At 34.7% G+C, this 16,855-nt stretch overlaps 2 protein-coding genes across 2 annotated transcripts in view; both read right to left on the bottom strand.

The window, feature by feature from the left end:
• LOC136833955 (eye-specific diacylglycerol kinase-like) overlaps positions 1 to 16,855 on the bottom strand; it is an 850,760-nt gene that overhangs the window by 356,210 nt on the left and 477,695 nt on the right. The gene's annotated exons all lie outside the window — the stretch shown is intronic.
• Positions 3,153 to 16,855, bottom strand: part of LOC136833792 (cysteine dioxygenase-like) — a 57,075-nt gene continuing 43,372 nt past the window's right edge. The window contains exons 2-5 of the mRNA XM_067096050.1: positions 12,635 to 12,754; positions 10,307 to 10,427; positions 6,889 to 7,058; positions 3,153 to 5,791 (exon numbers count right to left, since the gene is read on the bottom strand). Coding sequence (XP_066952151.1) covers positions 5,780 to 5,791; positions 6,889 to 7,058; positions 10,307 to 10,427; positions 12,635 to 12,700 — 369 coding nt within the window. The 5' untranslated portion in view covers positions 12,701 to 12,754 and the 3' untranslated portion in view covers positions 3,153 to 5,779. The remainder of the gene's footprint in view (positions 5,792 to 6,888; positions 7,059 to 10,306; positions 10,428 to 12,634; positions 12,755 to 16,855) is intronic.

Below are 16,855 nucleotides of genomic sequence, written 5' to 3'. Positions count from 1 at the left end.
TTTGATTTGTGTTAAATAAGCACTAAAGTAAAAGATTAAACCCGCACATTCAAGCCTTTACATCTCAGTCATTTATTTTATTTCATAAAGCTAAGACAAATCGCTGTTCAGTATTCCGATCAGACGAAACATTCTAGAAAATCTAGAATTATGCTAGACCAGACCTGCTCACAAGATGCCAGAGTGCCGCCCTCCTCAACAGTGCCATATATGTTGGGCGGACACGCCACCTCTTATCTCCCCTTAAAGTTACACCATGTTAGGATTACAAATTCAGTAGTCACTGTATCCGTTGTCTTATTTATGTTTAAAGCTGAGAGCCATTAAACCCTTTCTAAATGTTTATTCATGGATATAATTCACAAATATGCAGCTCTCCTCTTACTATAGATAACTATATGATGAATGAGCTCTTTAGAAGGGCTTTTGCTTTTGCCAGTGATTTTGGAATAAATTTTTAGCAGCTACATACTGTTACTCACTAATTGTAAATTAGTTACAAATTATAAACTATATTTACAGTTTTCTCCAACATTCCATTTATTGCATAACTGCAAAAATTTGCTAGTTAATCCTTATGGAGATGAGGATCTTGGTTGAGTTACATTGTACCAGTTGCTCTTTTTTTCTTTTAGAAGCACTTCTCCCTTAAAAAGAATTTAGTTATTAATAGTAAATGTAAAAGTAAGTTTTGTAATTTATATAACATAATGAACTTTAAGTACTTGTCATATTCCATAACTGTAAATATATCTTATTTTATAGTAATAAGAATCTTCGTTTTTAACATTATTCTCATATACACACATCCGACCACTGCCAGGTTGCTGAAAATCATTTTATTGTACAATTTCTTGCCTCCCTTTTCTCCCAGATATTGTTGATTCTGATAACAGAGCCTCTCTTGTCATATTTATTTATTTTATACTCAACAACTGCTACACCTTCAATCAGACATTTGGGCCTCTGTTCATCCACCTTAAGGAAACATTTAGGCATAAATGAGCCTGAGGTTGTAGAATTTGAGATTTTAATTTAAATTCCCACATAAGAACATTTTCCAAAGCCTTTAATGTTCTTTTAATATATAACTATTTTGCTTCATCAATATGGATTATAAATATATATATATATATATATATATATATATATATATATATATATATATATATATATATATATATATATATATATATATATATATATATATATATATATATATATATATATATATATATATATATATATTGTCAGTATGTGTTAAATTTAACGTAAATTAATTTGTTTTGAATAAGTCACTTTGGCAGTAATTTTTTTTTTTTTGGAACGTAATGACCCTGTTTCCTCCTCCCCGACATTTCTGACTTGTTGTATAGTTTTAATTACAATGAGCTTGTTTTATTTTCACGTGTGGTGTTGGCTTCTCATCCGGAGCTGTATTCGGCGCTGTCTCGCCAGGTCTGAGTCAGTCGTTTCTGGACCATTAACATTGTGAGGGCTTGACTTATTTTGGGATTATCTCTGGATTACGAGATCTGCCTTTCTTCAGTTGCTGCTGCTGACCTCCTTTGAGAGATTGATTTATTCTTCAGTCTGCGCCCTTGGTTCAGTTATTTTGCCAAGGGGACCTCTCTGCCAACTGGTAAGGTGTGATTACCTGTCGGACGGCCATGTCCATTGATCGTCTTGCGACGTTAAAGTGATTCTTTCTTCAGTCTGCGCCCTTGGCCCAGTTATTTTGCCAAGGGGACCTCTCTTACGTTTGGTAAGGTCTCAAGAATATATATTATTCCCCTCGACCCGTGATTTGAAGGCTGTGTTAGCCACTACCTACTGTTTAGAGCTCACTTAAGGGAAGCAGTTTATTTTTTATAAATGTTTAGTGTGTAATAAGTTAGGTTATTCTGACTTTTTGACATTCTATTACTTTCAGGGCCCTCTCTTTAAAGTGTAATTGCATAGTCTGTCTTAATTTGGTGTAAGTGTGTTTGTTATTCGATGTTTTCAGTGTGTGGTTGATTTTTGTGTTTATTTAATGTATTTTGTAAGAGGCTCAGTGGTCATTTCTTTCTAAAAGTTTGTATTAAATATTAAGGTTTTATTTTCAGTTTTTCTTTATCCTCCTTGATTCCATCTCTGTACACTCTGTTGCGGCCATTCCACCTATTGTGGACTTGGTCGTTAGTGACTTTATTTGTATTTTAAGAGACTTGTGTATGTTTGATGGGTGAATCTGTCCCATCATTAAGAAAATTTGAATGCAAACATACATACATAGTTTTAAAACATTTGAAGTTGCTATTCTTAAAAACCATTGCGGCATCAAAATTTGTGAGAAGGTGAGGAACTAGTGTTAATTGTGATAGGATGTACGATAGGTACTCTTATTACTTAAGATTACTTTTATACGATAGGTACTCTTATTACTTAAGATTACTTTTACTGAATGGTTAACCTCAGCCCTGTCAAGTACTGTAACCAAGGTCTATTTCTATAGACCTTGACTGTAACTGTATGAAACCCTTGCCTACGAGGCATATACTGCCTGAACCCCCAGTTTCGATGACTTACATTTCAGTGCTATAATGAGGCTGGTGATGTGTTCTTACTTGGCTGATTAGAAGGGTATTTGCTGTTAAATTCAGTGATATATTTTGAGTTCCTTGAAATTGATGGTCATCGTTATAGAATGTAAATTTAGCTTTAGTAGTAAAGATATTTTATAAATTGATGATAGCAATGAGAGGGAGTATTTACATATTTTTAATGAATGCTCACTAGTTTACTGTATATGAGAGACTTATTAGTTTAGGGATATCTTAATATCTCTACATTCATTTTAGTAAGCTGGGGATTTTTAGCTTGTTGATCTTGTTTATTCGATTTCAGTTTGATGTAAATCAGTCAAGTAGTTTAACATAAGGTCCGAATTTTTTAAAGATTGTAAGTCGGCGAATTATGCAATATTGTTGATTACAGTATCTGCGTTTTTCACAAAAATTCGTAGTTAATCAGGTGAGCTTTTTATTATTTTAATAACTGCAGTTTTGTTTGTTGAAATGAAAATATTAGTAAACACAAATGTTCTGTCCTGTCCTATAGATTCGTTGACCATGGGCCATTTTGCATTCCAGGATAATAATAGCGATCTATTCCAGACATTATTTATTACAAGAATATCTTTCCCCTACACCACAAAAGTATGATACAGAACTAAATTTAGGCAAATATTTTCATTAGTAGGTAAATTTATTCAACAAAAAGGTTTTGCTTATTTTTTGTAACTAAGATACCAATGATATTTATTTATGTCTGGTAATACCCCCTTCTGATGGATGAATCGTTAGTAAAGTTGAAGATGATTTTTGTCAAGGTGACTCATTTGAATACTTTTTTTTTCAAGAGCTGTTTACGTGTTCAGTATGTTATTCCATAATTTTCCGTTCGTTATGTTAGATGGCAAGAGCAGCAGATGTTAGAGCACTCTATACTGAGTGATGGTTATGTCTTGCTTCAGTGTTGGAAAACATTAAGTCTTGTGTTAACAGCTGTGAAAACTGGGTTGGAAAGATGGAAGAGGGTATATTTTATATTAGTTTTGCTCCCTCCTCTTGCATAGAGCCAGCCGTTTTGTATAGGTTGATTATAGGAAAATACTTGAAACGTTTTCAGATGAAATGGTTTTGGATTAAAACACTTTTTCGATGGAAGTGTGATCATATAAGGTAAGCCTGCTTTCAGAATGTTTTTATTTGTCTTAAGAAATGTAGGGGAGTTACTTTTGCTCTTGATAAATGATGAAGCTGCGATGCCACAGATTTTGAGAGCTTCTCTGCTAAACTTCAGTGATTGTTTTATAATGAACTTGACAATAAGGGACATATCATCGGCTGATATCAGCACACGACTGAATGACTGGCGCGGCTGTATTGAGCTATCAGGTTTTGATTTCTATCCTGAAAATGCAGTTATGGACAGCAAATGTATTCATTTTGGTGTATTGACCATCATCTGTGTGTGGGGTTAACTGCACTTCATGAACGTCCAGTAAACAAGGAAGGTAATATAACTGACACTTGACCTTACTCTGAAGCACTTCAAAAGCTAAGAACACATGCATCGATTACATATGCACAGTAGATAAAAATGGTTAACATAGTTTTCCGAAAGAAGTTCTGATGTACATGACTTACCTAAAAGTACCTTATTATCCTTACTATAGGATTGCTTCCTAAATGAAATTTTTGTTAAAGATTCATTGATTATAAATTTTAAACTGTAGGCAGTTTAACATAAGCACTTCGTTTTTGACATCAGATAATGACAGCACAGTCATTTGCAGTGATACATATTCCAAAACGTGGAAATGGAATTTACTGAGAAATATAAGAATAAGTGAAAGTCTACCAGATCATAATGATCAGTCGTTAATTTTCTTGAGAATTATATATAAGTATAAGAAAATACTGTATTATACCTGTGCATCCTTCAAGTATCCCTAGCTTTAAAGAGGTATGCAGTGTCCATGGTTCCTTTGTTAAGTAAATCGCTAATATCTCATTAGACGAAAACGCTGGTATCTCTCAGTGAAACTAACGAAAGAACTATGGTGACTCGTAATGAATATTTAATCTTAAGCATTCCTGACTCTTGAGTCCACCCGAATTTCACAAAGCAGAATTTTGGACGAAAATGATTAACTAAGCATTTTCTTTAGCCTTTCACTGACAATAACTTGTAGTTTAATTTTTCTTAAGTTGACCATTATTTATATTAAGTTGCAAGCAGAAATTTGACTTTTAAAGCTAGGGTTGACTAAAGAATGCACCTTACTCTGGTTATCACAACACTCAAAAAATGCAAAATTTATATATTCTTATTTTTGTACAGAAATAAGTACCCAAGAATAACATATAATACAAACACAGTAACAAATGGAATTGGCAACATAAATACATGTGCTTCATGATGCAGAAGCATAGGTATTTATATTTATCCTTATATAAGAGCTCTGTATTACCCTAAAATGCATGCATTTTATCCTTTGCAACTATTATTAATGTACACTTCAAGAAACTAAGAAATACGAACTGCAGAAAATATAAAGATATTGATTATGTATTTCTAACATTAAAGTAAAATTGCAGACTCCGGCTATTATCATAAGGCAAAATATTAAATTTCTTATATATAATGTATCAAAATATGTACCTAAGTGTTTTCTACTTTATAACATAGGAGTATAAACACCAGTTAAATATGCATATTATTAAAATTTATATTTCCTATTTTTTCCAGTGCAAACGCACAGCCAGGGTTTTCTCTACTGTACTCTGTAAAACTGTTAATATCAGCACCTGTTTCGAGAAAGATATGCCAGTTGAAGAAAAGTTTCCTTTCCATAGTCCAAAGCCAATGAAACTGCACCTTCCAACATTAGGTACCAGTTGTTTTAGTAAGGAAAATAACGTTTTGAATTTCAGAACATTTTGCAACAAGTTGTGACATGTTTTCCACAGGGTATTATTTGTACTGAAAATATAACAACAGCTGATGTAAATCAGGAAGTTTTGGTTGAGGCATCTTCCGGGAACAATTTTGGAAGGGATGGAAGTTTCTAAACATTAAGAATGAATACATGAGTCTCGTTATAATAATAGAACTTTCCTCTGTCACAAGTTTATAACAAGCCTTATATGCTACGTTTTTTGAACTGTAAACAGTCTCCGTAGTCGTAGAGAACTTGTTGCAGTCATTGCTGCACTGGTCGCTTCTCATTCTAAGACTTTCTCTGAAAAAGAAAGAAACAATTGATTATGCAGTAATAAATTATTATTTATACATATGCAAATTGCTGTTTACTTATGTCCACAAAGACCCAGAACTTTGAGTGCTTATGCAGTAATGAAGAAAGTAACTAAGAATTCATCTTGGGTGTAGAATAACTGAAGGAAAAAAGCATAACATTTCTGAATATTCTGTCCTGCATTATTTTAATTATTAAGATTTATTTGTTTCTCAAATGGTACTCAGAGATTTTCTGTTCTTTTTGTTTTTACAGATTGATGTTTTCTAGCTGAACTGAAGTTATCAAAGGTAAGTGCCTGAACATAAAATTACACCCTTAGGTTGACTATTACAGCTGCATTTGTATGAGGCGAATGTTTTGTTATAACATTGCATTTTACCTGAAAGGATTGTGTTCATTGTTTCGGGAATAACTTTGCTGTTAATGCCTGGCGCAACTGAATGTATGGGAAATTGTCATATTTAGATAAAACATTGTTACATCATATTCAACTTCCTACATGAAACTTGAGAATGGCTCGCTATTATGTGAGCACTATGGCCAGAAACAATCTCAGTACGCACCCCCAAATATTGTGGCTTTGATTGTAACTGCATTTCATTTGCTGAGTAGTAGCTTGCGATGGGAGGTTAAGATACCAAACCAAATAACCAGTAAATAAATAACACTATTAAAATTTTCATTCATCTAGTAGGTAAGTTCAGCGTTTCTCTGACCCATGTTAGGTAGCTATGTAGTGCAATGTAGTAATTAACATTTTTCTTTTTTTACTCTCGTCTGCTTCAGTAGGACTTTCAACAACAAATATCATTCGACATATTGTCATAGAATCTGAACTAACAAAATAAGAAGTTTAAACCACTCTTCGTTGGCTATACGTAATAAAGAAAACTATTAAAGAATGGGTAAAAATATGGATAATTTTAACTCGGTATTATTATAACGCACTTAGGAAAGCTGTTGATTCAGTTCTGACAGAATCAGTTATTAATTTGGTAAAAAAAATTATTAATGAAGGAGTGAGAAATTGATTTATGTCACTTGAAATGTTAGTTTAACTGGATTACTATATCACTCACTGTTTCACATTTCTTTCCAAATTTACTCCAAAATGTGACTGGGCATTTGGTCCTCTTTCCGGTACGTTCATCGAACATAGAACAGGAGCTGTAAGGTGGGCAGTACAAGTGCAGAGACACTGCCCCATCGCTGTGGGAAGGGTTCTCCACTCGGTGAAGGCCTAGAGAATCTGAAAAAGAGACTCAGGGTTTAGTCAAAGTAAAGCCATTGTTTATATTGAGTTGGGATTTGAAGACATCTCTCTCTCTCTCTCTCTCTCTCTCTCTCTCTCTCTCTCTCTCTCTGAAAAGAAAAGATATTGCAAGTAAATATATAACTGATCTTATATGGTCATCAGCCTTGTTTGTGAAGTTGATCACACTGCTGATATTGTGTTTACTTGGACGGTATTTTGTATAAGTTGACTTTTATTGGCAATGAGCTTGCTGGTGCGCGCTACGCGCGCTGGAACTTGGCGCTGTTGTCTCCCTTACCCCCCCGATCCCCTACCTACACTGCCCCCACCCGGGGCGGACAAACAGGTTCGCAGGAGGGTGGATGTCTCCCCTATCCTCCCGTTCCCCTACCTACCCCGCTCCTTCCCGGAGCGAACAAACTTGTTTGCAGGGGATGGGTGCCGGTGGCATGTCTTCCCTACTGTCACCCAGGGGAGGTCAAACAAGATCTATACGGATATTATTATTATAGAAGATTGTTAGTGTCTGTTTCCAAATACAAACACTTAATTGCATCCATTGCTCGTGTTGGTATTGGGACCGTCGCTGGTGAGGTGATCACTTGTGTGTGCGTGATCTTAAATTAGTGACGTCCTTTAAAATTCTTGGGTAGTGTACTGAATACTGGAAGCGTTTTGTCCTCAGTAACACGATTCAAGAGGGAAAAAATATAACAATGGAGCAAAATCTTTAAATATTTATTTTGCTTGGTCTTGCGTGATTGACTTCTTTTTAGTTTTCTATAAAGAAAACTGTTGAGATGGCTTTCTGTCTGTCCGTCCGCCCCCAAAATCTTAAAAATTACTGAGGCTAGAGGGCTGCAAATTGGTATGTTGATCATCCACCCTCCAATCATCAAACATACCAAATTGCAGCCCTTTAGCCTCAGCAGTTTTGATTTTATTTAAGGTTAAAGTTAGCAATGATCGTGCGTCTGGCACCGCTCTAGGTGCCAACAACACAGGCCACCACCAGGCTGTGGCTGAAAGTTTTATGGGCCGCGGCTGAGAGTTTCATACAGCATCACACGTTGTACAGAAAACTCGGCGCGTTTTTTACTTGTTAAACATAAAGGTTAGACATTAAGGTTATCTTGAGGTGATGTATACAGATATGTAATATTAGCTATTTTGCGAGACGCCAAAAGGTCGAGGGATTCTTAGTTTTTAAATAGGGTGAAATGAAAGGGATATTATGAACAACTTTTTTGCAAAATATTTAATTAGCCTGAGCAGACTATTTGTAAAATTCTCGGCAACGCTTCCCAGTGGAGACATGGAGTGTTCACTAAATGAACAAATGTTATAACTGTCGATTAAGGGAGAATTAAGCCCAACGTCACCACAACGCGTTCGGAAAATCTGAAATGGCTCTTTTTCGTCAGCCGACGGGCACCGACTTATTACACCATTACGTAAGGAAATGCTGATGTGTTTGCGTTGCTAGTATCGTCTGGTAAACGAAGACTTGTGTCGCTAAACTATGTCGGCAGGAGAAGAATGATGCTCATCCTCTTGGTTTTTCCACAGAGTATTTTAGGGAATTGTAGCAATTGCCGTAATCTTTATCATTACTGTTAATTCAGGCAATGTTTCTCTCATAAAAACAAGAATGTAGTCCTTCTTACAGCTGCGACTTCAGAGATTAATCTTGTGTACAAAAAAAAAAATTGCACTTTTATGGTTACCGGTATATTATGTAGCTCTTTTCCTAATTCCGCCTCGTCTGCTTCTCTCCCTCTTCTACTTTTCGACGGCTGTAGACATTAATGTAATAACGTTCCATTCATATATTTTGCTCTCTGTCAAGTACAGGTAATATTTGGGGTCACATGAGTTCTAATTCTGCCTGTGAAAGGGGTTGTGATAGATCACGGATATCATGGAAGTGAAAGGAGAAAAACAACTAAAGGTTTATGAACAGAAACCGCCAAAGAAGGAGAAAAATTAAACTGGAGAAAACGATCGGTAGAAAAAAATGGACAGAGGAAAATATTCTAAGGAACACTACTAAACAACTGCAGATATGGAAGTTGGGAAAAAAAATTGCAAATGAAGATTAACTGACAGCCTTCAGCCACACACTGCTGAATGTGTTAGAGATGCCAAGAGCAGTGAAAAAAATGAAAAAAGATTCTTTTATTTCCACAGAGGCATGACCAAACTCCAGTGGGTTGGGAATGTAGGCTGGTTTGTGGGGAAACCACTTAGCAGCTCAGTATACCTAGTTTAATCCCAGACCACTGGGCTGATTAACAGCCTCCTAGGCTGGCCTGAAGGATTAGACTTATTTTACGTGGCTAAGAACTAATGGTTACCTAGAAACGGGATTACAGCTTTGCGGAATCCGGAACCACATTATACCGAGAAATGAATTTCTATCACCAGAAATAAATTCCTCTAATTCTTCATTAGCCGGCCGGAAACTCGAACTCGGGCCTAGCAGAGTGGTAGCCGACAATTCTACCGACTCGTCCAACGAGGAACTACCACTTAGTAGTAGTTGAAGTAGTAGCACAATAGTTTGCAGTATGGAGGAAGAATCTATTTCTGAAATAGTTATCTCAGTGGATGTTTTCGGGAGGAAGAGGAAGAATACGCACAGAGAGTTTGGCAAAAAGGAGCTCGTTAATTTATAGAGTTCTGTATAAATTGTCCCAAATTACGAAAGGGCTAGATGCAAGAAGTTCACAGGCCGTACACCATAAAGAGAGAAAGAGATAGGATGAATGAGAGGTAGATTAGGAAGCTTTAGAGTGTGAGAATTTAGGTAAAAATGAGCTAAGAATTAGCAAAGAATTTTAGCTAGAGAGATTGGCTTTTCCACTAGATCAAGCTGAGAACCTCAGAATGATGAATAGGTAGATTATAATTAGCTGAGAACATTGTCTGCAAATGGTCAGAATTCTTTTTTGAGTAACACGATCAGAATAATAGATTTCTCCTAGTCCTGAAAGATTGTTTAAATGCAAAATTACGACAGTTTCTTTTCAAATAAGCTCAGAATTAAAACCTAGAATGACTGGTTTAGTCTTTTGACTGTAAACCAGTCAAATTGAGTGTTTGTGTGTGCATTAAGGTTATAATAGAAAGCATTTAGCAGCCAGTAGCAGGGAATCGTACGTAAAAGAGAATGTAAGCGAGTTTTACAGTTTGCTGAGAGTTTTACAATAGTACACTTGTTATAGTGCTTCCACACTTACCATTGATGTAACAGACTGTTTGTCTTGAGACATTTCTTTGTTTCGACCATTCCTTGCTCATTGATTTCGCACTCTTCTTTGGCCATTCAAATCTTACTTCATTGAGTGTCCCAGCAAGACCCTAGAGAGAGAAAGTGAGAATGAGTTAAGTGTTGTACACAACATACTTCAAAGAGTGTCGGGTAAGTGTTATATATATATATATATATATATATATATAATATATATATATATATATATATATATATATATATATATATAAAAGCATATATATATGTATGTATATATATAACACACACACATATATATATATATATATATATATATATATATATATATTTTATAGTATATATATATATATATATATATATATATATATATATAACTTTTTTGTGTTTAGAGTTTTAAGTAGGTTGATAGTGGACCAAGATTGCATGGTAATCACAATTACTTATTGATAGATATATTTACATAAGAAAAATTTGAAAATTATTAAAATTAAAGCACTATACCAAGTTCATGTACAACTCTCATACTCCTGATTCAACAAAAATACATGAGTTAGCATGTGACAGCAAATCAGTTGAAGAACTCAATTAAGATAATGGGAGCACTTTATCCTAACCTTTCAGGTATATTGATGAACACCGAGAATTAAATGGAAAGAAGTAAAAGAGATCATTCATTTAGATGTCATGAACGTATCCCAAATGTTGTAAGCCTTTTATACGGTGTATTATTTGAATTTAAACCTTTCGCATGGTGTATAATTTTCCATTGGAAATTTTTTACATGTGCATAAGAAGAGTAACTTTGCACCGACCTTCTGATTTCGCTAGTAAGGCAAAAGGTGTGAATTCATTTCAGTTCTCCTCTTTAACTGCTGGGTGACTAGGCCTGAAACATATTTCTTTGCCTGTTCTTCTGACATTCCTGTCTACCAGTAGTCGACATGGGGACATCACAGTTTGACGAGTGGCAGTAAAGACTTTGCTATTGTTCCATAAAGTTAGGAATATATTTAGAATATAGTTTAACTAATATTTTTGTTTAATTAGATACTTTGTACTTGTATAGGGATAATTTTTGTTTATCCGATTATTTCTTTTTATCCTTGAGAAAGAGTTTAACAGTATCCTTTACAACAATTCGAAAAAAAGTATTTTTAGGTATGAAATGAACATTTTGTTAGGTAGCAGATAATGGTGTATTTGTTGAATCGTCAGATGACAGGTCCGGTGTCATCCAGTTGAGTAGCCTATAATATCACTCCATGCCTTGCTTTTTTCATTCACCGTAAAATGAATTAAATATTTTTTTTTTAGTTCAGTGAAATCTGGAATGAAAGTTGAATGATCTGGGATTTGTAGATGATAATTATTGTGTTCTTGTCATAATGTTTGCTGAGATGCAAGAAATGACTTTAGTCTAGATTTAAGAGGGAAGACTGAGACGTTTCAATTTACAGGAAGGGTGTAATAATGATTATTCAGGTATTGACAATATACCTTATTTATAAATTGCTAAAGTTGCAGTATCTCTGAACATGCATTAGCAACAATGGCTTCGTAACCTGTAAAATCCGGAAAAGAATCAAGAAGGGTAAATAGTCTATTGGTATGCAAAGGGAGATCAAATTTTGTATAATTTTTTTCTAAGGCAAATCTTGAGAACAGTACTTGGTTTTTTGGGTAAATGATATCAATATCGGATACATGGGACCATCCAGTTCGATTATGTAGCTTATAAAAGCCATATGATAAATACTTTTTATTTACTACTTATGAGAGTGCTCCACTGAGGTAGGACTCCTATTTATGCGAGTTTAAAAAAAGAAAACTTGTAAATGGGCAAACATAAGCTGTCATGTTGGAAAGAGGTACTAGGTAATAATAGATATTTGTAGAGCGGGGAAACGTACTTTCAAATTGGACTGGCTGTGACTGAAAAAGATACGTTAAACTTGGTAAACTGACAGTAGAGAAACAACTACAAAGAATACGCTTCCTTCACACTCTGTTATTGTTATTGTTGATTCATCTCAGCCACACTCTGCTATTGTTGATTCATCTCAGCCGCACTGCTATTGTTGTTCATCTCAGCCGATTCCATTTAATTACTTGGCTTTCAAAAAAGAACTGTATTTAAGTCACTAATTTCCATAATGCTATTTGTATCAATCCACGCCATAGCTTCTAATATTAAAACTAAAGACGTTCATGGTTATCAATATGATATCTTTTGTATGTGTCATGTATAAAATAAGTATGGTGGACATTTTAAACCTATTAATAATGCCTCAAAAGTTATACAAATTAGAAGAAATACCTTCATGAAACAATGAGCATTAGCGGTGGTCGTGAATGGTAGACACATTGGAGGGTCTGACAACATAGCAGCATGAGGTTGAATTTACTACTTTCCTTGTCAACCAAATTTCTTGTGTACCTGAAATGAAGGTATCCCTGATGTTAAGTTGCATTGGCCATTGGTTATATAAAGGGACATGAGAAGGAAAATGTTCCGTCTTTTGTTTTCTAGCATGGTTTCTCTCTCTCTCTCAAAATGCTAGTCTTCCAGCGGAAGCAGCAAAGATTGATCTTGTGTAATAAATATCACGAAAATGGATTAGGCACATCGAAAGGAATTCAAATACTAAGTGACAAAATGGACCCCTCTGTCCAAATTTGTCAGCAGAAGCAGTTCTTGTGGGAGACTTTAACATGCGATACAAAAATGTTTGTAAACATGAAGTGTGATAATCGCAGCTGCCCAGTCGTTTCCAATTTTGTATTACCTATGGTAAATACTGATTAAATTTAAGTATGTGCATAGTAAGGACAAATTAACTGTTACCATTCAAGCACGGAAAGATTCATGGACATGCATCTGGAAGTGAAATAAAATAAATGAAAATTCTAAATGCAAAAGCACTGGAACAGCTGAGCGAATCATCTAGGTAAAAGAGTATAGCCACTAATGCTAAACGAAAATAGTTTGTGGAATGATTCTTTGGGCATCATGGCTGATCTTGACCTGTTAAACAAAACAGTGCAGTGGTATGAAATGGGAGAAAATATAATTTGCCTGGCAAACATGTAATTCAGCCTCCCTTTGTCCATTGTTGTTTCAGCCTGTCTGGTCAAATACCACTAATCATGTAGTGTGTTCGTGTTGTTAAGAAAACGGGGCCATTAACACTGGGCCTACTTGCCACTTACAAAAGGAGTATCAAATATTTACATAGCCTCCAAAGTATATATTACAAAGTTTATATACAAAAGAATCTTACAATTAATGTTTGTTATCTTTCCTCGCATTTGGCCTAGTTGATCATATCTTGGTATAGAATAGGCACAAGATAAGGTGTCACACTGAGCGAGTGGTTTTGAAGCACTGCATCTAAACTCATCAGCAGTTTTTCAATTTTTTTCCAAATATGGCCTCAGAACAAAAATGGTGCCGCTAAAAATGCTGCTAGACGTAGGAAATTCCATAAACTGTTATCGCTTAGTGAATTAAAATTCTTGATCTTATTACAAAAAGAGAAGGATTGATTGCTCAGGCAACTTAAAAGATGCAAGCAAGAACAAACCTCGGTTTGTTCTGTCTTATAAAAGTTTGAAAAAAAAAAATTATTCTTGCTTCCCTTGTGTTACTCTCTGACAGCTAATTTACATCCGTGTGTCATGAATGCAGAGGAAGATGGATGAAGTATCTGAATGGAAACATGAACAGAAAACATGTTTGAGGATAGGTTGAGTCAGAAATCACCGAGTTTTTTTCTGAGAATTTCCAGAAAAGAATACCCCTGAAACCATGTACAGCTAAACCACTAAACACAAGAAAACCAGTTTCATTAATCCCTGAATGGAGAAATACTGTTGAAGCTGCATCTTTCTGGAAAAAAGAGCTGCCATGAGATTGCTGCAGATATGAGGAAATGATTTTTGGCTTACAGGCGAAATCTTAAAAGCAACCTTCAGCATGTTTAGACTATATATAGGCCTCATTATTATACGCAGTTTCATGTGGGACTGCGTATATATATATATATATATATATATATATATATATATATTATATATATATTACTTTTTTTATTCAATATTTAACAGAGATTCCTGATGATGTAATAAAGTTATTTATTTAAAACGTTGAAATAAATTATGCTGAGATTTAGTACATTTCCATGGTCCACCTTCGCGCTGATGTGTGCTGCTGGCTGTCATACACTTCTGTTATATATATATATATATATATATATATATATACATGGACCATATATATATGGACTGGAGCTAGTTAGCTAGGGAGGCTGTTAATCTTATGGCTCTCATCAAGTACTTTAAAGAAGTGATTGCTAGTCCTGTAATTTTGACCATCTTGACCAGCCCACACACAGTCGCTTAACCACCATATAAATAATGCGCTGCATAGGTCAAAGGCATATGAATTTTCAAAGAAAAGGCAGTATGAGTCAAATCTCTAGATGCTTTGCAGGGAGGGAGGTTTTGGCCTCTGGAGCCATGGGCTAATTATATATATATATATATATATATATATAATATATATATATATATATATATATATATATATATATTATTATAATTTTGTGTAGATTCATCTACTGAACAGTATACAGCAAAAATACTTGTTTAAAATTTAAGGTTATGTACAATTTCAGACAGGCTGTCTGGGGAGAAAAAGGAACGAGCCAATCTTCCTTAGTGGTTTTAAACAAATAATTTAAGGGCCTTCTCACGCACACACACACACTCATGCTCATCTCATGCTTCAAGGCGGCGTCGGCGATAGTTGCTTACAGCTGGGTTCTCAGCGACTTCGCCAGCATAAACAGGTCCTAAAATCTCAATGTTGATGGAGACTTTATTTGAAAATTGTTGTCACTTTACCTCAGTGTTTGCGTGTAGCGGGAAAAAGACGAGTTAAAAGAAGAGTATGTAATGTTGCACTCATGCGTGCTCGTGGAGTAATTGTTTAACTGCCTATCTGAAGATGGTTTAGAGAGCGAAAGCTGAGTATGACAGTACGAGCAAATAACCTCCACTGTAGATGTTCATAACTCTTTTCAGTCCATGATTACTGTCAATTTGTCAAAAGATACAGAAGCGACTAGGTGTTCAAGGTTAAAAAAAAAAAAAAAAAAGTGTATAAAGCATGCCCATCTTATGTGTATTGTACTACAATAATAATATTGCGCTCAAAGAGAACAGCAAAATCGGCGCGTTGACGGAATTTGGACCTGCAGTCGTTCTTTTTGACCCAATTTCTGCCTTCTAATTTCAAAACAGCGCTGATGATTGTAAGAGTAGTGATAAATGTAGCATGTGATGAAGATATCACAAAGTTAAAACTTTTTTCCTAAAGTAATGGAAACTTCAATAGGAATTGATATTAAATAGTGGAGCTGTATTTGTCGTTTACTCGCTCCTAAGTTCGATAGAAAGAATTGTTTTCTTCTCCGCCTGTCACCTTTAAGAAGACCAACCTGTGTAAAATGAAGATAACTCTGTAATTATTGGCAAACAACAAGTGTTGTTTGAAAACAGTTCTCACTATGTAAAAAAGTTTTCTCAAGCTTTGTATTTGCTACTTATGTTTTTTATTTTCTTTATTTATTTGTATTACTGTTAAAATCGTATGGTAGTTTCCAATTACTGTAATTTGGTTATAGTATTTATAGTTACCATTAAAATGTCTTATTATTAGATTATAGTGTGTAAATATATATATATATTATATACATAAATCATCTTTCCTTTTTTCCCTATTTTGTATTACAGACACTATTCTTCTGAAATTTCATAACTCGTTCCATACGATTTATGCACATTTTGAATAATAATAATAATAATAATAATAATAGTAATAATAATAATAATAATAATAATAATAATTAGGAGGAGATTAGAGTAGGTTCTCAGAAAGCTCTCGTTTTATATTTTTAATATATATATTTACATTGACGTCGTATGCAGATTTCTTCACTTAATAACAATGATGATGATAATGTGGCCAAGGTTGGGATACAAAATTTATGTCTGGTTTGAGCTAGTTTACTTGGGCATTGATTGTCCTCTAACCAGTATTGTAATCGGTAAGCACTATACTCTCTCTCTCTCTCTCTCTCTCTCTCTCTCTCTCTCTAATCTCCTCGTAATCGGTTATCACTTAACGCTGAAATATTAACTAGTTGTGTTTCTGGAACAGGGGGTAATTAGGGGTCTGTTCTGATGGAAGAGGTACAGAAAGTGTAGTGTATAATGATCTCTTTTTTGTTGTGTGTTGCAAGTCCGTGTGTTAAGCATATTGCAGATACCCTTCAAAAGAGAATGAATTCTTAGCGCTCTGAGGATCTGTCTGAAAACGTAGATTAATGGGAACCAGTTACCGGATATATTACCCATAAAAAATTAACTTATTACAGATGGTTTGAAACAGCAGAGGACCATTAGTTTTTAGTACCTTCAGGAAGAAGCATAAGTAGCTAAAAGTGTCGTTAAAAAACAGCGCGGAAACAAATGA

This window comes from Macrobrachium rosenbergii, chromosome 52 (assembly GCF_040412425.1).
Source record: "Macrobrachium rosenbergii isolate ZJJX-2024 chromosome 52, ASM4041242v1, whole genome shotgun sequence".
Classification (NCBI taxonomy): domain Eukaryota; kingdom Metazoa; phylum Arthropoda; class Malacostraca; order Decapoda; family Palaemonidae; genus Macrobrachium; species Macrobrachium rosenbergii.
Note: the sequence above shows the minus strand (reverse complement) of the source record. Positions and strands in the feature narration are given on the sequence as shown.